We start from the raw sequence: 27,252 nt of genomic DNA, 5'->3' as shown, positions 1-27,252 counted from the left end.
GTCAGGTTCCTATTTGCAAAGTGATTATTAGCAACCATTACTGTTATTTGATACAAGGAACATGACCAAGATGGAGGCAGCCTGATAAAGGTCTGTTGCAAGCCTTGAACTTCGCTCTTAAAGGGGCACAGCAATTTTGCTCTGGTAAGGGGCACCCCTATGAGGAAAATGTCAAGGAACTTGTATTTGAACTTTGCATAGGGCACCACAGCAAAAGCACAGGGCACCACAGCAATGGGTGCTATGGGTTAATTTGAGCCCTGCGGTTGGGACCATCATCTACTTACATGTTCCCCTTTGCCCATTTTCTTGGTCCTTAAAGAGCTCATCAGCGAGATCTCTAAACTTTGCGTATGCCGTCGTTTCACTAATCTGAAGCTGTTCACAGCACCCTGCAAAGAACTCTGGATTCCTATTCTCAATTTCTTCACCTGCAAAACAAAACAAAAGAGAAAAAAATCAAGAGGTGAATCAAAAAACTTTGTTGTAAAAGTTGAGTAAGGAAAACAAAACCAGTGTCTCGATAAAAAAAATAATAAACCTTGGTGTAAACAAAACCAGCAACTTCACTGTAAAGGCCCAGTCACACTGCAGCGATAACAAAACACGATGATGATCATGTTTAACAAGGCACGCCCTCGATTGGTTGAGTTAGTGTGAGCGTATTCTGTGCGGAGCAATTCAACCAATAGAATGTGTTCTCTTTGCGTCGTGATCGCTATCGTTTTTGTTACCAGTATGGCTGGCCCTTTAGTAGCAGCGATGGCTGTCGTTCAATGTAGAAAATCATCCCTATTTTATAAAGTATGGATTAGTTAATAGTGAAATGACAGGCCAATTGGTCTTGCTGGCTAGTCACTGAAGAAAAAAACAGGGGTAAACCCTGCATTGTGACCGTCTCAACCTGTGGTGTTTCTGATCAGCAGAGTTTCTCATCAGCAGAATGTGGGTTCGAGTCCGGGTCATGACAAAAATGTGTCCTTGCAAGACACTTTTAAACCATTACTGCTGCAACCTTTGGATTGGGCATAAAACCATGTGTTGTGTAAAGGCCGAGTCACACTGCAGCGATAGCGAAAACGATCACGATGCAAAGAGAGCGCATTCTATTGGTTGAATGAGCATGTGCGTATTCTGCGAGAGGCAATTCAACCAATAGAATGCATTCTCTTTGTGTCGTTATCGTTTTCGTTATCGCTGCGACACTGCCTTTATGCACGAATAAGAACCCAGTGCACTTAAAGGCAGTGGACACTATTGGTAATTACTCAAAATAATTATTAGCATAAAACTTTTCTTGGTGACGAGTAATGGGGAGAGGTTGATGATATAAAACGTTGTGAAAAACGGCTCCATCTGAAGTGACATAGTTTTCGAGAACGAAGTAATTTTCCACGAATTTGATTTCGAGACCTCAGATTTAAAACTTGAGGTCTCAAAATCAACCATCCAAATGCACACAACTTCGTGTGACAAGGGTTATTTTTCTTTCATTATTATCTCGCAACTTCGATGACCGATTGAGCCCAAATTTTCACAGGTTTGTTATTTTATGCATATGTTGAGATACACCAACTGTGAAGGCTAGTCTTTGACAATTACCAATAGTGTCCACTGTCTTTAACAAAAAGAGAAGGGGTGCGCCCCTGTGTTCCTGGTCCATTGGCAGCAACTTTCGCCACAGCACCTACCATACTATACGTGTCATATTTAAAAATGTAGCTCAAAATACTTTGCAGAAAAAAGTGGGCTATGATATGGCCCTAAAGTGCTATACTGGTAAGGACCCAGTAATAGAGAGGTTTCGCTCAGTCACCGATACTCTTACGTGAACGGATACGCCATAATAAGTCATCACTTTTTGAAGTCCATGTGACGTATGTATAACCGTTGTACACAAGTTAGAATAGTCACTCTAACAGGAATCTGTCGCCATACACGTAAGTAAACAACGAGTATATTTTGTTCATGTTTTTGTAGCAGATTGTTATTTTTTAATGTACCAGGTTTTCACCCGGTCTATTAGAGGTATCATACATGGATGTAGTTGGACATTTGTTAACCACCATGCTTTAGAAAAAGAGAAATGGCGATTGTCCATGGGTGCAGCCATTTGGTTAATAGCGCCCTCTTGAGCCTTAAGTTGGGGGTATTCGTTAGAATTTTGCGAAACAATACTACAAAGCTCACTTGACGCCAACGCGTACGGTTCGATATCTGTATGCGTATTCGTATCCGCGACTCTGCGAAACCTCTCTATTATTACAATTTAGACGTTTACACATCATGTAGGCCTATGTTCATGTAGTGTAGTACGAATCACTGCTATAAATGCTACATGAATACATTATGCACTATATCTCCACAAGGAGAGCACTCCTTGCCGTTGGGGACCGTGCCAGCAAGTCAAGTGTTTCTCTATAAGGCGAGTGATACTGTCCAAAAAGAGGTGAATCTGTTTATCTGTAAAGATGGTTTTTTGTTACAAACTGTTGACCTTTTGCAGAGAGGAGGCATTATAAACCACATGGGGACACGTGTGTGAATGTGGTTTGATGGACTTAACCTTTGCAGAGAATGTTTTCTCTTCACAAAATTTCAAATCCTGAGTAATGGAAGATAGTTTTGTGCAATTATGTGCATTTATTTTGTGTATTTATATCAAACGTCTTTTTGGTTATCGAGCAGTTTACAAAAGCAAAAGGTTTTCTCCGAAGTGCAAGATGTTAAATTGTAGAGGTTTACAAACTCTCCGCATACATACGAAGTTCCAACTTGACCATTCTACTAAAAAAGTTTCAAATAGTACAACAAAAAAGGGCAAAGTTTTTCATCTCTGTGATGAAAAGTTTTCCTCAAGAAAATCTGGAAGGTTCAGGGAGACCACTGAAAAATCCTGAAATAAAAAAAGTCTTAATAAATCACACACCTGATCTTCATTTAAGTATCAAAGCAAAAGATCTCTCAGAAAGAAAAACATTGTCAAAACGTGGGCTCAGCTTTTCATCCCAGTGGTGGCAATTTTTTGCCTCTGTTCAAGAAAATCTGTAAGATTAGAGGGAGACCATTTACAAGTCCTGAAATAAAAAAAAATCCTAATAAATCACACGCCTGATCTCGATTAAAGTTTCAAACCAAAAGATCTTCGGAAGAAAAAACATCCTGCAATCACGGAAAAACCCATTACATGTAGGTCACAAGACTTGGGTATTGCATCACTCGTAAATAAAAAGCACATTCATGCCTATGGGTACAAACTTTATTCAATGCAACACCTTTAGTGACCTTTCGCTTCCTACGCTTAATGTACATTTTTTCTGGAGAGTTGTCAAAATCCTCTACAATTATTCAAGAGCAGCCACGCTTTACAACGTGGAAGTTCTTACATGTGCCTGCCAGTGGATTTCTGAGTCAGGGAATCCCGCCTACAGTTGCATCATTTTTGATGGGCTGAATATTAACATGCACACTGAAAGGCAGTGGACATTACTCAAAATAATTAGCATAAAAACTTACTTGGTAATGAGTAATTTAAAGCTGTTGATACTAGTATAAAACACGACTCCCTCTGAAGTAACATAGTTTTTGAGAAAGAAGTAATTTCTCACTGAAATATTTGAATTGAATTTGAGACCTCCATCTGAAAGCACACAACTTGTGCGAAAATGGTGTTTTTTCTTCCATTATTCTCCCGCAACTTCAACAACCAATCGAGTCAAAATTTTCACAGGTTTGTTATTTAATGCAAATGTTGGGAAGCACCCAGTGAGAATGCTGGTATTTGACATTACCAAAGGCATCCATGTCTTTAAAAACAATACCTGAATCCTTCCATGACAACTACAGCACAAAACTAGATTACAAAACCAACAGACTTTTGTCAATAACTCACCCGTTCCAAGAACAACTTTTTATCTTGATGAGAATGAGCAAAAGAATGTGTAGACCACAAATTTGTGCATTTCTTCTCACCGATATCAGTCTTGTTTATCGTAAGTAAAGCTGGGTTCCATAAATTCCATGGGAAATCAACCAATCAAAAAGCAAAAATGGACAGACACTTTAATTATTCATACCGGAGACAGTTTATACCAGTAAATCCATTCTGATTGGTCGAGAGGAGATCATGTAGCCATATTTAAACATGCTAAATAAACACTTTGAGGAATGTTTAAACATGGCCTACATGTAAGTCAAAAGAGGGCACTATCAGAGAATTGTGCAGAACGCACATATTTCATCCAAAATAAAGTTGGTACATGTACAATGTAGGTTGCACTTATGGCTGACGCAAATTTAAAACTTCTGTGCGTTAGTTTGAAACAAATGCGCGCAAGATCAAGACTCACATGAGAAGCTACTTGGAGCTCAACATGGATGAAATTCAACGCAGAGTCAAGGCGCGCAGCTGGCACTAAGCTTTAAGAATTGTTCTCAACTTTTAAAGGTTTTTGGATGTCTTTAGCAGAAAAGTATTTATAAATGGGAATAAAAGAGTGTTGACTCAGGACCGTGGCCAAGCATATAAAAGACCTTGCCTTTGGCTCGGTCCCTTATCGCACGACCACAATCCCTGCCGATTTTAAACGGCCGTTGAGACTGAGTCACCTCTCTTTTATTCCTTCATTGGTACATAGACAGAATATAGTGTTTCTTTTTTCAACAGAAAGTTGGATTTCATCCAGGTATGCTGACCACTAGCTGTCGCTATTTATAAATGGAACACACCTTTAACGTGGTAGTTTTGTAAAGTTTTAAAAGTACATCGTACAAAATCAAAAACTTTCCCCAAGCTGTCTCTCTGTGCTTCAGCGCTACCGAAGTGTGGACCCGAGAACAAAAGCAGTCCACATACACTGTACATGTAATGTCGGTATTTTAAACACTTTGTGGACTTACACATGTTGGGATTTGAAACACTTTGTGGACTTACACACCTCCACACAGTCTTTTCCAGTGTTCTCCCTAAAACAGAGGTCCGCTGGCCAACTGTACAAAATGAGAGGACCACTCAGAGTTCACTCAAGTGGCCCAGCTGACTAGGTCAGTGTAAAAAGGCATTCCTGTTTATGTCAGATTAGGCCTATAAGTGAAACAACAGGGAAATGGGTCCTGCTGGCCAGTCAGTGAAAAAGGAACGGGCAAACCGTGTATTGCCCCCAAAACAGCTTTTATGTCGCAAGGTTCTAAGAAACGCAAGAACACCACCCCCATTTTTCTCTACATTTCAACGCCCCCTTCCCTCAAGTCATCATCACCCCCTACCTACATCCACTAAACTCCTCGGACAACCTATAACAATGGACGTAACCTAATAGCGGCAATCATCAGCCACCATGAAATCAATCTCTCCCCGTTTTGATTATTTCCCCGGGAAAAAACTCTCGCCTTGTGACTTCCCGTTGTTGTTGAATAAGTGCATTCACTCTAACCTCGCATTATAGGCCAATCACCAAACCATTTGGGGATCCGTTTACCGGTAAGCGTTTACAGATCCCCCCATCGCATTCAAAAAAACCTTTTGCCAAACTTCACATCTGCTTTCAAAGCATTCATATCCCATGACACGTATCAAGTTGTTTTCCTCCGGATCTTTCACTCTCTCTTAAGACGACTTTTTTCCAAAGTCCTTTTCTTCACTTGTTTTTGTAGCACTTCATGATTAGAGCAATATTATGAGGCTTAGGTGAGTGCGACAGCCAAACCTTTTACCACAAGGGATTACAAAGAAAAGTTCAACAGACTTATCAATACCTCCTTTTGGCCGATCTTTATCTCAAAGTTGCCAAATTGATATCACTGGCAACCTTTTAAGGCTATACGAACAAATGAACGGGGAAAAAAAGTCAACTGAATCAAATCCCATTTAGAAAAATACTTCTTTAAGTACGACTGTAAATGTAGTTTTTCAAAGTTAATTGCAGAAATGAACAACGAAAGTCTCAAACGCCTACTGCTGTAACCTTTCTGTATTTCAAGATACAAAGACCATCATTGGGAATGGTCAAAAAAGAACTTTAAAAGGGAACCTCTAATCTAAAAGGTTACAAACTTTTTTTTATGAACCTCGACCAACTGTCCTGAGTTAGTTCTTTGTGTATTGTTTTCTTATAAATGACCTGCAGTATTTATTAATTGAATCAGGCCTGAAACTTCACAGTGGCAATGAAGGCAATATCCAACGAAGGCAATTGCCTCCATGCCCCCTAAGCATTGCTTTTGTGCCCTTGAAATGCTCAAGTGGAACTTTACAATTTCTTCACAGAGAGCCCTCTACTAATAATTGTAGAAAATGCCTTGGTGCCCCTGCCCTTTCAAAAATGAAACGTTCAAGCCTGATTGAATTATTGCTAAACAATTTTTTTTCATTAACCTCTTACTCGACCAAACCTGGTAAAATGTGCATCTCACTGATCTCAAACACGTGTACTACAACAGACTGCACATAACTTGTCAATGCAGTTAACATGATGCACACAGTAAATAAGAGCACTGGTACAACTGTTACAACTGGTACATGTATGTGTAATGAAAACGCTACACTGAAGGCTCCCACACCAGCAGTTGTGTCCACTGATAGAGGTCACCATGGTAAAATGGCTAGACTGTAGGACTTGCAATCACAAGGTTGTGGGTTCGAATCCCCCAGCTAACCGCTGATTTCACAATGACTAGAATAATTATTGTTGTCTTCTGAATCCCAATTTCTTGATTTTGTGCAATTCATAATCATAGACGTTAAACCAATGTTTGTATGAGAGAGATAGGTTGTTGCCAGCTTGGTGTTTATATCCCCTGGTGGGAGTTTGCCAAGTTCCCTGGATGGGAAGATCATCTAAACAAATGATCCATCATTATGCCCACCTGAGAACTGTTATTTGTGATGTGAAATTAATGACTTGCGTGCTTGCAGTGTCACTTGAAAACAATTGTAAGGTAATTTGTCTGGTAAGCTATAAAGTAACTATCTGCAATAATTGCAACACCAATACTTTGTTTGTTTGTTATTAATAATAATTTGGGAGGCTAATCATTCTTACTCGCAGCTAAAAGATCAAAAGTGATGAATTTTTCCCGAGGGATGAAAACCGGATGGTCTGGAAAACACTTATGGCACTGCAGAGAACCAACGCACAACTCAACTCACATATGGCCCTGGCCGGTTATCAAACCAGGGTCACCTTGGTGAGAGGCGAGCGCTTTACGCACAAGCCAACCATGCCCCCTAGGTTAACACTACTAGACGTAGAAACAAACTGTGCGTGTGTTGCATGCTACAGTGCACACTGGGCTCGAGGTACACATTCTGCAGCCAGCACTCAAACATGTCAAATGTCTCTTGTCACAACCCTGTCCATAAAGTAGGTCATACACCTAGGCAACCTTTTTAAGTTAATATATTCCCCTACTCGAATGATTCTCAAAAATGAGGACAATTCAAACTCAAAACATAATCTTCACCTAACTCTGATCTACCTCTAACACTGATATACACCCACACAAGGATAACTCAGGTCTTGAATAACGCCCTGGTCTACCCCTCCAAATCTTTCCCATAGACTTTAAGATTATCCAATACAGTAGATGTGCCTTGTACAAAATGAAAATAGCCTTGCTCTCTCAAAGATGAATATCCAGGCCTGATAACTTTTCGTAGAAGACCAGTCATTCGCTGCAGAATCACAGACAAACATTGTATGCATATTAATGTCTCATCTTCTCTCGTTTTTTTTTCCTTCTTCTCCCTCTCTCTCGGTTAAATGTTGTCTGAATCTCATCAAGGCAGAACATGAAAAACATGTTTGGTGCCACCACTGCCCCAAGGCGCAGACATCTTTAAAACCAGACTATTCCAAACGTCTCAGACCTGTATTTGTGACAGGAAATCATTATAAGTATCTGGGGTTCTCCGAAAGGAAATCATAACAAATCAGCAGCAGAAATAGAAAAAGGAAAGAATAAACAAAATGTTAAGATGACCGTCTCAACCGATGGTTTCATTGAACCAAAAGCCCCTATGAAAAATTGCGGATATTACAAGATTACAAATATAGCCATTGCATCATTCTGCTGTCTGTTTCTCTATTAGTTTGTAAAATAGAAAAACAAAATAAAAAATAAAAAAGACGATCAAATGACAGTCTCTACTGATGGTTTCATTGAACCCAAAGAAACTTAGAACAAATAACGGATATCACAAAATAACAAATATAGCCATGACATCATTCTGCTGTCTGTTTCTCTGTAAGTTAGTGGAGACTGACTAACACGATCCAAACCCTCATTGTGTAATTCCAGTAATGTTCTCGGAAAAACCCCTGACACATTGCAGTACTCAGCCAACACATGATTGTTAGTGATCTTGGCCACCCTCCAAAACACGCCTCAACTGCCTGCAGTCTCGCTTCAACCTGAGGCTGACCAGGGGCAGCTAGTGTTTTAATTTTGTTCTAATTCACAGGTGGGAGATGAATAATCCCTCATGATAAATATGTCAACAAGACAAAGGCCGGAGCTTGGTAATTAAACGGTTGTTGACAGTCTGTTGACTGTCTGTACGACCGAGATATGTAAATCTTTATCAATATTTTCAAAGTTCAGCTTTTATCGAACATTGTACAAAATGTCTAACAGACCAACAACCAAGGCTGCTTCACACAAATAATAAAGCTTAGCACAAAGTACTTTTGCTTAGCGCTAAGAGGTTACCAGCCGAATTACATGTCATGCATGCAGTACCACTAGTAGACTGAATACGGAAGAATATTTTTATCAAACCCTACTGTACCTTCAGCTCCCCCCTCGAGTTATTTTAATCTTAAATGTTTTTACTTATTGTACCCCCTTACCCCGAGTTGCTTTCAGCCTTGTTTGGGGCAAACTTGCATTAAAAAATAAACAAATTAAAATTAAATAAACAAATTACAGAAATGTCCCTGAAGTAACCAGCGACCTATACAGTGTAAGCACACAAGGTGGTTGAGCTTCTTTCCTCGCCTCTCACCTCTAGGACCCAGTTCGAATTCCGCCAGGGGGTGCCACAAATGTGGATTGGTTTTTCAATCCCCATGGATACTACAAAACGTAGGTTGTTTTTTTCAGTCCCTACCGTTTTTTTTTTTAAGTTTTTTTTTTAAATAATTCTCAACGGTATTCCTCCCACATCAAAAATAAAACATCCATCGTTGTCTTGTCTCCATGGAGTTGTTAGCTTGTGTACTTTTAGAAATTATGTTCGCTTTTCTGAAAGCCCTCGGCTTCACAAACAGAATTGATAAAATAAAAATAATGAAAAAAATTCTTCAAAGTAATGTTCCCCTCCCATTCCCAACCCAATTCTCCTGACAAAAAACTGAAGAAGGTCCTTCAGGCAAGAAAACACATTTTCATCTTTAATGTTTTCCTCCTATAGCCTCTTACCAAGAGTGGCTTTTGAAAAGGCACTGGACACATTTGGCAGGCCGGAAAACTTCCTGGAGGCAATGAAGGCCTTGGTGCCCTTAAAGGCCATTATACACATTCGGAACAGATAAAAAAAAAGTTCACAGATTTATAAATAACTTACATGGTTTACAGAAGGTAATGGTAAAAGACTTCGCTTGAAATATTATTCCATGAAATGCTTTACTTTTTGAGAAAACATTAAAACAATTATTAGTTCTCGACATCGAGAATTACGGATTTATAGTAAATACATGTCATGACACGGCGAAACATGCGGAAACAAGGGTGGATTTTCCCGTTATTTTCTCCCGACTCCAATGACCGATTGAGCCTAAATTTTCACATATATAAGTTGTGATACACGAAGTGTGGGCCTTGGACAATACTGTTTACCGAAAATGTCCACTGGCTTTAAAATGCTCCAGCAGTTATTAACAATTTCCTCATAGGGTTCCCCTTAACATGAACAAAATCCCTCAGTGCCTTTGCCCTTGCCAAAACGAACTGGAACAGACCTGATTTGGTAATTTTCAGAGACCAGTAACTCACCATATATGCATAAAATAAAATTTCTGAAAATGTTTTGGCTTAATTTATCATCAAAGATGCAAGGAAAAAAATGGAAGAAAAAACACACTAGCTGCACATCTGTGTGCTTTCAGATGCCAAAGAAAGACTTCATGCCTGCAAAGTCTTTCTCATATTCAAATCTTTCAGTGAGAAATTATCTCTTTCTCCAGAAATTATGATACTTCAGGCCTTTAAGCCTTGCATTCAGCCTTGTTCTGTACACAAAAAAACAGTATAAACTGATACAGATAAGGATCAACTGACCAACCAAATTCTCAAAACTTCCACAATGGTAAAATTTGTCCAAACCTGATTGAGAAATGTCTAGACACTTTGGACAGGACCATGCATCATCAAAGATCCGAATCCATCTCACATTACTGCTGCCATTAATAACAACTTAATAGTCAACCCTGGACTTATACTTGTTCACTGACTGTACATGTACCCTCTCACTCAGTTAACAGAAAAACACACCATATGTCTCAAGAATGGCCATGAAAGATGATATGTTTTCTCAAAATTTGTTACAGTCAACACAATGCCCACCACTCCAGCCGATTTTTAAAGTTTTTTTTTTTAGTTGACCTTAAAATATACAATGTGTGTGCACAGATGTGTGTTAACTGGCAAAAAGGGCAGCCATCACAAAAATTATCGGTAAATCAAATATATATGTATAAAAAAAATAAAACGATATACAGCAATTTTATGAACCCAGGCCATCTGTTTCATTATTGTAATAATGCGGCAAAAACATTTTCAGCTCAAATAGACTGGTTCAATTTTTGGTTTGTTAACCTTCACTCAAAATTCGAAGAAAAAAAAAACCATGATGGTAATGGACTCATGCTGTCTGAACTGTTGTGGTTGCAAGCACTACTAGTAAGAAGAAGGGGACAAACACATCGGCAATAAATTACCATGGTAACGACTGAGTCAACAGGCTTTATAGATTTCCAACCTCTGCATTAAAACGCCCTCACATCCCACCCACCTGTTTGCGTCTGGACGGATCTCTCCTGAGTTTGTCTGGTTTGTTTTGGCTTAGGGTTCTTTGCCAGAGTTAATAGTGATGTTTCATCTCATTAGTGTCAGCAGAACATCATTTTGATAACTGAAGAACAATACTTTGAATGGCTCTACGACTCCACCCCCTCAATTTAAAAGAAGAGGGGCAAAAACCTTTCCCAATATGTTAATCTTTTTAAGAGCACAGCATCTGGCCATGAATTTCAACTTTTAACTTTTAAATTTTAACTTGAAAGAGCAATTCAATTGGAGAATTTGGGAAATGTTTTGGGGGTACCAATGCCAAGACGAGAGCAACAGAGGCCTTGGCCCCTATGTTCATGTGTATTTCCAGGCGGTCATGTTGAATAATAACAGCAGTGCCCTCCACACAAACAGTGCTACAATGTAAAGCATTCATTCATCCAAACTAATCTTTATTTCCGTACTTCATGCAAACAGAGTATAAACAATGTTTTTTAAGGAATAACCAATAAACAAAGCTATTTAATGAGGGTGAAAAACAATAGAGTATGGAGGCATCATCTGGAAGCCGAGGCTTATGTAAGATGCCTGGGGACAGACAATATGTTTCTCTATTGCTTTGTTTCTGTTTTATTCCAACAGATGCACTCTGTGCATCAAACCTGTGATCATTGTTTACAACAAAACTTCACTTCAGTATAGGCATCCCCATGCCATGCTTTGTTTCTGTTTTATTCCAACAGATGCACTCTGTGCATCAAACCTGTGATCATTGTTTACAACAAAACTTCACTTCAGTATAGGCATCCCCATGCCCCAGAGAACTCATTGATTTAAAATCATTTAAAGTCTAAGGGAAACTTTTGAAGGGGCACCGAGGCCAAACATCTTTTAATCAACTCCTATCCATCCCATTTTGGGGGCCTGTGCCTTTGGATGTATTTTTTAAAGGAGCATGTTGCCTTTGATCGGACGAGTTGGTTTTATAAAAAGCGTTTGTAACCGTTGTTTATAAAATGCATTAAAGATCTTTTAAAAGTAGAATACAATGGTCCACACAAGTTTGCCTCAAAATTGCGTGGCTTTCCTTTTACTGTACCAACTAACACGGTCGGCCATTTATGGGAGTCAAAAATTTGACTCCCATAAATGGCCGACCGTGTTAGTCGACGAGGTTAAAGGAAAACCGCGAAATTTCGAGGCATGTTTGTGTGGATCATTGTATTCTACTTTTACAACATCTTTCTACCCATATGCATTATGTATAAAAAAATGTTTCAAACGCTTTTCAAAGACCAACTCGACCGATCCAAGGCAACGTGTTCCTTTAAATTAACAATGTTTAGTGTTTTTTTTCTCCTGCAAATGCTGGTTGTATGATAATCGTAAAACAGGCGAACAGTCCAGGAAGCAGTACTTTATCTCCCACTCAGTAAATCCCTCTCTGATGTACAAGAGCTTGGGAACAAGACTGACTTCCAACAAGTTTAATCAAATTGGGAGGGCAATCAATAAAAATGTGTACGATGAAAAGAAAACTAATCTCTGGTTTTGTTTTGTACATACTTTTTGTGATTTTCAACTGGGTTTTAAAAGGTGAATTTCTAAAATGAAAATACTGAACAAAATGAGTTTAATCAAAGAAAACCATGCTTGACATTTCTGATCATATAACAAAAAGAACAATTTATCTCTAATGCAAGTAATACAATTATGTATCAAAACCACACCGCTAAGATGAAAATGTGACATTTGACGACAGTCCCCCCGCCCCCTCCCACTCGTCAACAAATCCTCTTCATTCAAAAGAGGAAACTCAGGAAACCACAGAAGCCTCATCCAGAACCCACAAGAGGCTGATGCACTTAGGTATCAACATCTTTCACTCCTCTTATCAATGTAGAAAAAAGGGAATAAAAAAAAGAAGAAGAGTACCCTCCCTCCTTGGTAGTTGGAAATCAATGGGCCATGGGAATAAATGCCGACCCCCGTTATGGAGCGTCGTGAATGGTGTCTGCTGATGAATGAAGCGCTACAAAGAATCGAGGCCTCGGCAGACGGGAGAAGGGGCACATTTTTTATGTACGAGGATCCCCATGAGCATGTGTGCATGGTAAACATCTCAAGACAGCCAAGACGGCAAGGCTTTTTTTAGGATTGTTGTTGCGTCTGGTTTCTTTAAGACATGGTACAGCTCCAGTGATCAATCAGAAAAAAAATCACATTTGATGGACTGGTACATTAAAAGCTTTACAAGTACTCTGGCAGGTTTGTAGGCTTCGTTTTTAAAGGGCAAGGGCACCAAGGCAATTTCTCCTTGGCAAGGGCACAGTACCCTATTGAGGAAACTGTAAATTTCTACAAGAGTATTTCAAGGGCACCAGGGAGCAATGGAGGCAATCACTTCATTGCCTCCGTGAAATATCAGGCCTGGTCTGGAGAATTCATCACTCTATTATTTGAAGAAAAAAACCCACACAAAAACAAAAAAACATGCCTTGAATTAACCAACAGCACCAACAGCAATTGCGTAGTGCCCTGTGCTTTTTCTATGTATAAAGTTACTCTTTCATCATTGAAATGGCCCTTACCAGAACTTCCAGAGCGAAGTTCAAGGTCTGAAAACGCTTAAAAACAATGTTTAATCATTATTGTCATTTACTCAAATGTTTTTTAAATACCCATGGTGAAGTACCTAGTACAATTATAAATTCGAAAAAGTTCATAACCTGAATTTGAAGACATGAATGTATGTCCTTGTAATCTGGACGGTCTGAAATACTTTTCATCAGAATAACACACTTTTACCACACCTGTAAAAGTGTGCTGTCCTCTTGTTGTTGCATTCTCGCATCTTTCACCCCCACTACCATGAACAACCCCATCTGGGTTTCCCAAATGGAATTAGATCCAGCATGGCGGAGGAGGGAAAACAAAACCGCGTAACGTCCACGTTTCGCATCCTTCGTCCGCCATCCTAAGGGGACAGGCAGCCAAGTTGATTATTACCTTCATCCAGGGACTGAAACTGAATATTGTCTAGACGTGTGCGCAAGTTCTTTGAAAAAACTTAGAAAGGAAAAGAAAAAAAGGGGGGAAAAACAAACAAACCATCCCACGCATCTTAAACAGCAGAGGTTTTAAAAAACTAATCTTGCACGTTCCACGTTTTCTATGGAGTTACAAAAGAACAATGAACCCCCATCATCAAGGACAATGAGTGGGGAGGAAGGGACCAAAAAAAACTGCGGACGAAAATCGCCACAGGTTGCATTTCTGATCACGCTCAGATGTACATACAGACATTCTACTCCTCGCTCACTCAAGACAAAAACACGGCGATTCTCTTTTTTCTTTTTCTTTTTTTGGCATTACTGAAGCCATGCCGTCGACATCGAGTGTATCCAAGTGTTCCCTAAAGTATAATAGGGAGAAAGAAGCCTTTCCATGGCCTACTTTATTGAAAGGGTGTCTGATATTTATTTGCGTCTTGTATAAAAAATCCCTCCCGGTGGGCAACTGTGTTTTTTTTCTCTTGTTCGTTCCGCGCTTTGACAAGAAAACATGAGGTAAATTACTAGAGTAGTAGCTGAAACCAAACCAACACCTTTTGTGGTTGTCTCAGCAGAGTACACGGAGCCATGAATTACAACAACTTTTTTTTCCTTTCTGCCTGTTTTTTGAGAAACTTTGTTCCCATGGGTATCCTGGCGTGCCTGGAAAAAAAAATACCACAACAAACTTGCCCGCCCCAGAAAATTGCAGAAGATAGACCTACTTTCTTGAGCCAAGCTCAGAACCAGAAATTCATCTTGCTGAGTGAGGAGATAGGGATGAAATCAAGGCATTTAACAATAAAGAGGAAATATAACTTGATTGTGAAATCAAGAAAATGAGTGAACTGGATTGTCAGTCAATAAACGGTATGAAAATGTTCAGTACAAAACTGGTAAGGGGTTTATTAGAGAGGTTTTGCAAGTGTGCGGATACAAATTACAGAAATGATAACTGTGTCGGTTAACATTGGAAACGCGCCAGATTTTTTTTCGCAATCGTAGAGTTATGTGTCAGGCCTAGGGCAAAGAAGAGATACACTTTGGCATAATTTTTGTGATCAAAACAAATCCAAAAACATATTGTATTAATGTTTTCTGGTTAGATTTGGCAATTTGATTATATAGTATTTTTATTAACTAGTTGTTTGACCCACACGTTAGACTCATGTTGGGTGTTAGACTCATGTTTGGAAAGTTTCCAGTAAGTTGGTAAAATTGACACCATGTTAAAACTGCATTTTCTAAATTTGTTGCTTCCAAACGATTAACACATTTCTATCTATATCAGAAATGACATCATTAAGGGCAAATACTGGGAAAAATGTTCTTAATCTAGGGGAAAAAAATAAAACTAAAATCAGCAAGATGGTATCCGTTTTTAATGTAGGAACTCCCTATCCTCTGTGCATGCAAAACTTGGCAGCCGCGGTAACGCGTAACGTAAACACAACAAAGTGTTGATGTATCCGTATATTATCGGTAATATAAAGCGTCTCTACTGTTAACACGTGATATACTGTATGTGTACGACGAGTCGATAACCCTGATACAATACGACTACGGGCCTGATACTTCATAAAGGCAATGGAGACCATGCCCCTTGTGTCCAATGCCTTGGTGCCCTCTGAATAACCCAGAGGGCAACTAAAATGTTCACCACAGAGGGATCCTGTACCGAGAAATACTACCCTTCTTAGAGTGAAGCATCGGACTTGTGAGATGGTAGCAAAATCGCCTCAATCCACTATTTGGAAACTTGCATACAGGCCTGGTATTACACGCAGGCAAAAGAGGCCACAGCCTCCATTGCCGCAGTTCTTGGCATTGGTGCCCCTTCAAAAGTTTCCCATTGACTTTAAGATTTTCCAATGGAAATGCCCTTTGCAAAATGCAAAGAGACTTGCCCTTTCAAAGATGAAATTCCAGGCCAGGATAGCAAAATCTCCTAAATCTACCCTTGGGAAACTTGCTACACAACATTATCAGGCCTTGAATTTCACTCTTGAAGGGGGTAGGCCTACAGCAATTTTTGAGGAAAATGTAATTTGTATCGGAAATTTGCAAAGGGCACCACAGCAAAAGCACATGGCACAGTGCAATAGGGGACTTTTGGGACACTAGGTGGCAGCAGACTTACCTGAGGTAAAATCCATTGTTCTTGGTAATGTGCCCACGCTCAGAACTACGTTAACAATGGCAATTTACTTGGCAAGTCTGCTGCCACCTAGCGTCCTAGTCTCTCATTGCTGTGGGTTCCATGGGTTAATTCCAGGCCTGCACTCTCCTGATTTACGAAATAAACCGTGCAAAAGATGAGGACAAAAGAACAAACCTATTTCCCTCATTCTTCTTGTCACTAAGTTGAACGGCTCCCGGCTCACATGGCTGTAGTCGTCTAAGTCAATATTACCGCGTCTAATCCTATTGATGCAGTAATCCTCAATGAACTGCTTAGTGCTGCCGTCATTCATCTGTAGTAGAAAAGAAAAGACAAAAAACAACGAAGTTAGAAACAATGATTAAACAAAGTCCAAATGAAATCACTGTTTATGTAATCTTACGTATACTGTTTAAAACACAATGTTTCCATGTTCATAAATTTGTTACAGTAGATGTGACGTTTGATTGGTCCAGTGAGTACAAACAGTTTCCAACTGATACAAAATCCATTGTACCAAACTTGTGGAATATCAGTTCAAACAAGCAATTGGTGCGCGTTAAAAACATAAATACGAATTCCAAGTATGTCATGCAAGCTTACTTAGAGGATCCCAACACATCTTGTGCGAAGTCCTCAAGGCCGGTTTTAGTTCATACAGATGCGAATGCAATACCAATGTTGACATCACAAATTCGCAACGAAGAATTGGCAGCAGTTAAGTTGTGCTCAACTCTCTTGCGAATATCGCAGCAAACAGAGTTGCAACGTCAAACTCAAGTCAAATTCGCATCTCATTCGCACTCACAGGAAGTATGAACCGGGCTTAAGTCTTCCCGAGGGTAAACAGAAGAGTTTGATTTTTGTGTAGCTTTAAAAGAAATGAAACGAACTGTGCACTCAAACAATACATGCCTTTTAAAAATAAAGCAGCCTTCCCAAATAGCAAAATAAATGTTTCAACTTTGATGCCTGTCAGCAACCACCAGCTTGAGAAGTAAACATACGCACTTGACAAAGTCCTACCCTTAAGAAAATCAGAAGATCTAAAATGACAGTTTGCACACCCTTGCGATCTGTAATCAGCAAGGTGAATGTTTACCGTCCTTGTTTACACGCTGATGTTGGTTGTTTTATTATTTTATCGATGTAAACAAAACAACATTCATGAACATGTGACTCATCCATTCACAGTATCAATTCTTTTATCACGTTTGAAAGTACACAGTGTCTTACTACTAACTACGCAAGTAAACCACCAGTGCTGTATGCACGCTCTGCTTGCACACGCACTGTACGTCTCAGTGACACGTGCACATGTGTACGTGACCTGTTCATGAGCCTTGACGTTGCTTGACACTAACACAAAATGAGTTCCACACTAAGAACAAACAAACAGAAGTGTAATTTCAGAGGATACTTAGAACTGGTATTGATAGCGTCATTAAGTTTTACAGTCTCACACCATACATGTGACTGTGTGCTTTTAATTTTCCTACCCTGTGTACAGTGGTGTACAGTATACCAGCACCTTCACAGAGACACGTTACGATTTGTAATGCGATACAATTTTCTGGAATTTTGCTCAAGGGCATAAAAATAATCCCGTGATTATCACACAATGTCAACTCAATATAATTTTTGTTAATAGTATTTTACTGATTTTTCTATGAAATGATTCACATTCCTTTTCTTCGTTATTGAATGCCTCGTTAACGTTAAAGACTTTTTGTTCAACGTGTTGATGAGCACAATCCAGTTACTTGTCCAAGGACTATGTCAAGAGCATGGGTAAGATCACAAGAGATGAATTTGCATTAATGTCTAGTCTGTCAGGCTGCAGTGCCTACAGTGAACTCGAATGAACTGTACTTGGAGCAACAGTTAGCATAACATTTCAAATGAAAAGCTGAGTACCTGTACAAATTAACACTTCCACTAAAGGCCACACTACACAATTGACCTATGCTGCCTATTGTATTAAAGGGGAGGTAGACATTTTTGGTCACTCTGACATTGATGGCAATTAAAAATTAAGCAGCTTCCGACAGTAGCAAGCAATTAACCTACATGTAAAAGCCTTTAACACAGTATGTTATGTGATTATACACTTTACATGTATGTAAAAAGATAGGGCTAGCCTATAGATCAGTTTTTATGCCACCAAAATTGAATCTGAATCTACAGTTTAGTGATCTTCGCTCCAAAATGTTTGAGTATCTAAAAAAGACAGCCACCATTTGAAATAGATTTGATCATGTTACAATTTCATTGTGTCAAGATTGTTACAGGATTTAAACAATCAAACAGTTCCAAAAACCAATGGTATACTGTGCCTTTTAAGAGGGAATTATTTTTTTTATACCGGTACTTCTGGCAAACACAGGACGTATGGCCTACGATTAGAGCCTTGAGTATCAACACTGACCTGATTACACATTAGCCATTCACCTTGATTCCTGACCACTAATGATTTAAACCAATAAGCCATTTACAAGTTACATTAAGCCATCCAAATTGGCGGCTACCAGTGTTGCTAAGGACGTTCTTAATACTTCTAACACATGATGACGCAGAAATCTAGCTAAAGCCGTAGCTCTGTAGCCGTAGCCAATTCGGACACGGCCTCTGACTTGAGGGTACAATGAAATGTCAGGGTTTGACCTTAACATTTGTAGAGACTTGCAAGCAGGACCAGTTAGGCCTACTACATGTACATGTAGCTTGTCATTTTACTAGTCCATCAAGTTTTTCATTGGTCTATATTTTTTTAATGAAATGGAAGCGCTTCAAACTGAACCAGCCAGTTGAACCACTTGGAGAGAACTGTAACTGGTCCATTGGTGTTTTAACTAGCATTTGGCCAGCGGACCAACTTTTATATGAGACGCTGCTTGAAGTCACAAGATGCTGCTTTTAACTTGAATTGCTGAGACTATGGAGACAGTTGCTGTGTCACTTGGTTTAGGGAAAGCTTTTGTATAACGAGCCAGAGCTAACCCACGTACATTTGTGCAATACACTTGTCATTCAGAATGGTTTATGGGATGGGTGTTTGCCTTCTATTGCACAACTACAAAAAGGCTTTCCCCCGGATCGTGTGACATCTGTCTCATGGTCTCTAAGTTTATCAGAGGAATCCAAATCTAAGTGCTCACTTACTCACTTGTGATGAAATGTCTTCGTACAGGAGAGCATTCAAATCTACAATATGTTACTCGTCAATGGCTTATATGAAGAAAATGATTACAGTTTCATATTTCCTATTTCCTATTTCCAGTTTCCTATTTCATCTCTTTGAGTTAACCACACAAATCCCAATCCAAATCTCATAACAACTTTTTGACTGGCACCCCCGAACAAAGATATTGACAAAATAGGGACACCACCAATATAGGGCTAGATAGCTCAGTTGGTAGAACGCTGGCACGTTAATTTTAAAAACAATCACGATGGTTCCAAACGGCTTTGCCTTTAAACGCCAAGATTAAAAAATGACAAGAATGATGACATTTGGAAGAATGTGTACTGCTCATGAGCATAATGATGTCTCTTATCATCAGTGTACACAACAGACTGAAAATCAATGAAGTAAAATTTGTTGATCACATTTTCAAATTCATAAATTAATTATCCAGCTGTTTGTCCACTTGGAATAAAATATGCTCACATAGATTCAAACATGGCATTATTGTAAATTTTTCAACAAACTTTTTGAAATATGAACATATTTACAGGGTACACGTACATGTATGGAGTGACATCAGTGAACTAGCCAACCGTGTTGTAAGAATTAGGTGCAATGTACAATGTACAGATTGTAACACATGTAGCGTGTCGTGGCCCAACGCACTGGACTCGAGCGCACTGGACTCAAGCACACCCAACCTCGCTACCATGGGCGCCATATCACAAGCTAGCTCTGCGTGCCTCTCTAAACCCTGGGAGGGAAACTCAGACCCGTGTCTTTGATTGGCTATCTTAAAGGCACGAAATATGAAACGCTGTGTGTCTTTTAAAAGCTCTAATGCCGACGTATTCACTTTTTTTGTCGCGCTACACTGACCGCCAAGTTTATGACTTATTACATACACAGTATGTATTCTACAACTTTCCACACAGCGCATCCAGCCTGTGCGGGACTACCGCCTAACACTGAACACATCGACCACAGGACTAATTATCCAATATATTTGTATATATATTTTTAAAGTCACACTTCCAGGGTTATGATTGAGCAAGGCATGCTTTAAAAAAAAAATGGCACGGCGAGATCGAACACCCCTGGGAACGAGGTTGAAGTGCACCCAACTCAAGAGTACCGGACTCAAGAGTACCGGACTCAAGAGTACCGGACTCAAGAGCACCAGACCCAAGCAAACCGGACTCAAACTTTCATACAATTTCTGATCAGTAGAGCAAGGGTTCACATTCCAGTCTGGGGTGGATTTCACAAAAAGTTAGGACTAGTCTTATCTCGAGTTAGGACCAGTTACTCGTCCTAACTTAGGACTATCAATGCAATTTGTATATCTCCTAGGACTAGTCCTAAGTTAGGACTAGTCCTAACTCTTTGTGAAATCGACCCCTGGTCACTTGTGTTCTAAAGTAAAGACCCTTAATGAATCAATACCGCAGGTAATTACAGACAGAACATGTACATTACACACTAATTATGCTCATGAAACTGCACAGTTCAGCACATTACTCCATAAATTTAATAATAATTCTGCAGTACACAGTTCTAAGAAGAGGAAAGAAAAAGCATAGCTAAGAAAGTTGAGAATTACGACCCCAGCTTGACATCTCTACCATCCCTATCGGCTATTTAGTTTAGGTTTCAATGCTATGTGATCTTAGATCACAGCAAGAATGTCAAGTAGCCAGAAGCCAGGTATAAATTGACACACTGTGACGTCATCCGCTATTAAAGTTCATTGAACTTCAAGGTCAATTTGAAGATCAATATCAGATGGTGGTAAGGCTGGATTGACTTTCCCTTCCGAAGCATACAATGTACATGTACAGCGCTGAAATTCATTCAACAAAACAGCTTCCAACTTGAATAAGTGTACATTTTATATGTTAGCAAGAAACCAAGCACTGTGCTCAATACATGAACACAAAATTTATATAGAAGTATTTATGTTTGTGAATTTTACGACCCTTTTTGTTATTTTATGCACTGAACAAACTGGTTAAATAAACACTATGTTAAAAATGCAGTTTGTCAGTGAAAATCTTCCACCCCTTATACCTACATTGTGGGCCTACACCTGTGTGAATAATGTACCATGTTTATCTCTGTGTTGTGAACATGCATACATACATTTAACAGTTTAAAGGACTGCACACTGAAAGTGAAACAGGAACATGCTGCACTTCATGTATTTGAGAGCCTGTATACATTCACAATTACAAAAACATAGTACAAGTACATGAGGAATGACATTGTACAGTGTATAATGACCACACAAGAAAACAACAGTGCCAATCTTACACAGTAGTTATGTACATTATGAAATGAAAATGGATATTATTTTTGCCTGCAGTACATGTATAGTAGTGCACAAAGTTCATGTGTTTGACATTATTTGTACCAATCTCTCTGTAGTACACATTAAAAAGCAGATGTGCATGACAGATGCTCCTTCCATTGCCAGACTGACTCCGACTCTCACCCATGAATTCAATTGGTGGAGAGGTTCAGAGATTTTCCGCCTACAAAAAAAAGTACCAGGTTCCAAATACGTAAGCCTGCAATAATTATCAGGCAGCTGCCATACATCATTACCAAAATAAAAAAAAGGGCTGTAAAATTTAAAAGCACAAAACCGGCCACAAGAAGTGCTGGCTTCTGACTACAATGAAATCACTCTCATCAACTAAGACCCACCACAAACCTGCTTGATTTGCACCGGCCATCTGCTATGGGAGTAAATTTTCTTGTGCTTACCGCTGAGACAACAAATGAATGGTGCTTCCGACGATCGCTGCAACGTACTCTGAATTTCTCAACAGGCTGCTGGCGAGTTAAAGAAACTTGAGAAAAACAGGGTCCATCCATTTATGGAAGAGGGGATTAAAGAATTCAACGTTCCCGATAATAGTTGACAGGAGTGGCTGTTGAAAAAGAGCCCCCAAAGATATTTCAACAATTTCTTGACACGACTTGGAACAGCTATTTTAGCACGGAGCTGAAAAACATATGCCATAAATCTGCACCGGAGTTGCAGGAACTACATGAATACCGAGTCCTATGTATGGGGATGACGTGATCATGGCGCGGGGAATACTTTCGGGAAAAGAAACATCACAACGCAATCACCAAATTCTCTCTTCCGTTGTGGTCTACGGTGGAATAAATGATTCATGCATCAGATACTGATCAGACGAAGCCCTCCCAAAAGGCTCACCCGTCAAACACATCGACACGTCTAGCACGGAGAGAGGATACGGATTCATGTCCCATTGTAATGCGCCGACTGCCCGTCACTCAAAACGTGGCCTGGATATTTTTTGTTTTTCCCCTTCTGGTGGCGCATATCATTAGGGAAATCCTGCTCTCTGCGCATGACGTGTGTTGAAGATCTTGCAATACATCCTGTACTACTGTAGGGCAGGAGCACGACGGCGCGTGGCTGGGTATGATGATGGGTACATGTAAATGTGCTTTGGTTCAACTAAGGTTCAACTGGGCTGACATGTGTTTGTTATTGCATGATCTGCAACCATATAAACATACATGGGACGTATACATGATACTTGGCGATGGCATGCTGTAGTGCTGACTGAATGAGTGGTGTCCTAACACTTCAGTCATTATATTACATGTAGGGTTGACCATTTCTAAAATCAAAAATGTGTACTAAACGTAAATGTACACTACAATGGTGAACGATTTCCCTTGTAGCAGAGCGAAATACAAAATGTATCGATTGCTACTCAAATTTCATCATTTGCTACTCAATTTTAGCATTCGGTGTGCATAGAAAATGTTTTGTAAAAAATATTCTGCTATGCATAGTTGCTGGACAAAATCGTTCAATCGTTACAGGTACTACTGCTTGTTCTACATATGGTACACTTTTATTTGATGCGCACAAAAGTGCAGACCCTGATGTGTATGGTTGCTGACAAATGAATTCAGGAATTAAGAGTTTGTTTTAGAAGGCTGTTGAAATGATTGAATATTTCTATTTTTGATTACAGGAGCTTCTGGGAACAGTATCCGCAGGGATTGTGTGAGATTAAATCAAAGAGAATACAATATCTTTATTTTAAACAGTTAAAGGCAGTGGACACTATTGGTAATTACTCAAAATAATTATTAGCATAAAACCTTTCTTGGTGACAAGTAATGGGGAGAGGTTGATGGTATAAAACAGTGAGAAACGGCTCCCTCTGAAGTGCCATAGTTTTCGAGAAAGAAGTAATTTTCCACGAATTTGATTTCGAGACCTCAGATTTAGAACTTGAGGTCTCGAAATCAACCATCTAAACGCACACGACTTCGGGTGACAAGGGTGTTTTTTTCTTTCATTATTATCTCGCAAGTTCGATGACCGATTGAGCTCAAATTTTCACAGGTTTGTTATGTTATGCATATGTTGAGATACACCAACTGTGAAGGCTAGTCTTTGACAATTACCAATAGTGTCCAGTGCCTTTAATATCGCATTCGTCAGACAGACATAAATAGGCCTACAAGTCTTAATTCAGAAGAAAATTTGTGCAGTTTCATCGGTATCAATTTTTCACTTTCACACCCCTGTTGGTGTAGGCTGCACCATTTTGTACGCTTATTTTGAATATGGCAAACAAATTATTTTTTCAGTGAACTAATTGTGCGTAAAAGTCCAGGAAACAATTTTTTATACAGTGCAAGTAAAGTTGTTTTTGTTTTTTCACAGCGCTTGATACAGCATAAATTTGTGTGCTCTGTACAAATATTAATAAAGGGGTCCACAAATGAAAGTCGATACTGAGCTGGGGAGTTATGACTCGGGAGGCGTTATGACCCTAAGATGAAGTAGTTGTAACAGGGATGTGAAGGCAGGGGGTTGAATGACGACCATCGCAGTTAAAAATTTATCAATATTTAATCTCAGGCCTTGAATTTCATTCTTCGGCACTGCAATCCCTCTGATAAAGAGTACTTTTATGAGGAAAATGTAAATTTGTATTGAAACCTTGCTAAGGGCCCCACAGCAAATAAATGCGAGGGCACCATGGCAAATGCTGTGGGTGCCGTACGTTAATTCACGGCCATAAATGTAATTGTGTAGGCCCTATGCATGTGGGCATTTTGCAAATCAAAATTATACAAATGTAGGAAGAAATGTAAAAACTGTGAAGTTTTGACTGAAAAAAGGGCACAACAATTCTATTGAAAATGTTAACAACCAACGAAAAAACATACGTATGCACCATGGAAATCAATTTGAGGTGTCGCCCTGTTTTTGATCATTTTTGTGCAATCCCACAGTTCTTAGGAAATTTAAATTACATTGTATCCACCATACCAATGCATGGCAGAAGCAACAGTGATTGACTCGCTATTTAATTACGGACAGTGTAACAGCGCTAGAGGGCAAATTGAGGGATCGAAGATCCTCTCATTAATAGAGCTGTCCGAAGAAGTGACCCTTATTGAAGAACTGGCGGCTTGGGGCCAGCAACAGGACATCCATGGCACTCTACATGTTCTGACGGTACCTGTTTATGTACAGGTGACCATACAAGGAGGAAATATTACTGATTGTACATTTTAACCCAATGGGTGCCCAAACTTCTTCACATTGCATGAAGACTTATCATAAAAAGCTGTCATTATTTGTGTCAATATGTCTAAACTATTATTGACTGCAGCAATGTCTAAACTTTAAATATTTTTTCTTTTTAATTTTCTCTCAGGTCCAATGCACTTTAGGGTAGCTTCCTTATTCCCTTTTGCAATACCTATTTGTACTTGATTGATACAAACATTCTGCAATACCTACTCTAACTAAGGAAACTCATGAATGCCACAGTGGGGCCTGGTCCCATCTTGCTCACTTCTAGTTCTAGTCTCAAGTTGAATTATTTTACAATTTGCTGTGTATAATTTTGCAATTAGAGCCATTTTTGGCAAGTCTTGCATTTGTCATATTTTTGTAGACTTTTCAACAATGTAATTGTATAATATTTTAATGCAATTTTTTGTATTAACTTTTTCAAAGAAGCTACTTTGGCTTTTTAGCCACCTGTTTAAATGTTAGTGTGTTGATCGTAATTAAATACATGTACTGTACATACTAGAATTAAAAATGTATAGAGATGTCCAGTACTAGTACAAGTGTACAAGTCAAGGTTTCTACATGGGATCATGGAGGTCTATTTCTACCTCCATGATGGGATGTACTGTAGTGTACAGGATCATCAAGAATCCTATCAATCTGCATACGTAGTGCGCATGTGTGTTCCACAAACTACATGTCCCTGCATGTACACAGTTTGTACAAGGTACAAGGAAATGAATGCCCTTTTTATGAATGAGTGACCTTTCCAATGACCGCACAAACCACAGGAATTCTGAGCATGAGTTTTGCTCATCATTAAAAACCACCAGTACACAGTACAGGCAGTATCACGCATGTAACAATGCACGTAGTCCAGTAGTAGAATCACCTAGTAAGTTGTTGAGTAACATGGGAATGTCCTGCATGGATAACATGCTAGCATTAATTAGCAAGAGACCACGTAAATGGTTAGCTTGAACCCTCTTGGTAATAATTTCCAATGTAAAATTATACAATGTCAACAGATTTCAAAGAGGCATTTGTGAGATTAGGCCCAACAATACCCCAACACAATCATTACAAAAATAACATTGTTAAAGTTTACAATGGCTCTTCGCCTAGAGTCTTTATTAATTGCTCTGTATTCCATTCACTATACTTCACACAGTCAACAACCTTTCACAAACTGCAGGCCAAAATGTTCCTCGTACAAAACCTGCAGAGAAATTCTGTCTGTAATAATGCTGAACATTGCTTAAAGGCAGTGGACACTATTGGTAATTACTCAAAATAATTATTAGCATTAAACCTTACTTGGTGACGAGTGATTGGGAGAGGTTGATGGTATAAAACATTGTGAGAAACGGCTCCCTCTGAAGTAATGTAGTTTTCGAGAAAGAAGTAATTTTCCACGAATTTGATTTTGAGACCTCAGATTTAGAATTTGAGGTCTCGAAATCAACCATCTAAACCCACACAACTCCGTGTGGCAAGGGTGTTTTTCTTTCATGATTATCTCGCATCTTCGACGATCAACTGAGCTGCATATGTTGAGATACACTAAGTGAGAAGACTGGTCTTTGACAATTACCAATAGTGTCCATTGTCTTTATACAGCATTTGTCAACAAAATATTAAAATAAGAGAGGAAAGTGCCAGGCACAGTAATACTTTGTACAGGTCTGTATTTAAAATGTTCAATGGCACAGCTACGAAACCAAGTAAGAGGAATTCGGTCGATCAGTAATATATTGCATCCCTTTGATTTGTATTGCCACCTTCCGAATGAGCCTAATATGGAAAACACACAAATTCCCTGACCAAATGTTGGCCTTTCATTTTCTTTGTTGTTTTCATTCAGGCCTCACAAATTTGTATTAAATTTCCACAGGTTAATTTTACAGTGTTTCAGATGAGAACTAATTCATTCTTAAAACAAAAACAAAAAGGATATATAATCAGTTAATACATTTTTGTACCATTCCATTACAAAGAATTTCAATGTACACATGTACTGTACAGTGTCATTGGGGAAAAAACACAATTTAATTAAGGCCACAAAACAAATGATTACGCAACACATGTTGTGTATGACTCGCATTTATAATTTAACAGGGTCTTGGTTTAATTAACAGTCTGAGTCAAACTAGGCATACACACACATTGTACTATCATCTCATAAAAAATGTAGCAAACTTTTTGTTTTTAAAAACAAAAATTGTGGTATATTTATCCAAACCAAAATACG

The 27,252-nt window shown here is 39.1% G+C and overlaps 1 protein-coding gene across 5 annotated transcripts in view; it reads right to left on the bottom strand.

Annotated features, from left to right (window-relative positions):
• Positions 1-27,252, bottom strand: part of LOC139939412 (apoptosis regulator R1-like) — a 62,922-nt gene that overhangs the window by 22,193 nt on the left and 13,477 nt on the right. For 4 of the 5 annotated variants that reach the window (XM_071935270.1, XM_071935269.1, XM_071935268.1 and 1 more), the window contains exons 2-3: positions 16,399-16,537; positions 288-431 (exon numbers count right to left, since the gene is read on the bottom strand). In XM_071935270.1, coding sequence (XP_071791371.1) covers positions 288-431; positions 16,399-16,537 — 283 coding nt within the window. Of the gene's footprint in view, positions 1-287; positions 432-16,398; positions 16,538-22,180; positions 22,225-27,252 lie in introns of those variants that run through there. The other variant, XM_071935272.1, reaches the window with a different exon arrangement.

Source organism: Asterias amurensis, chromosome 7 (genome assembly GCF_032118995.1).
Source record: "Asterias amurensis chromosome 7, ASM3211899v1".
Taxonomy (NCBI): domain Eukaryota; kingdom Metazoa; phylum Echinodermata; class Asteroidea; order Forcipulatida; family Asteriidae; genus Asterias; species Asterias amurensis.
The sequence above is the reverse complement of the archived record's forward strand: the minus strand, read 5'-3'. Positions and strand labels throughout refer to the sequence as shown.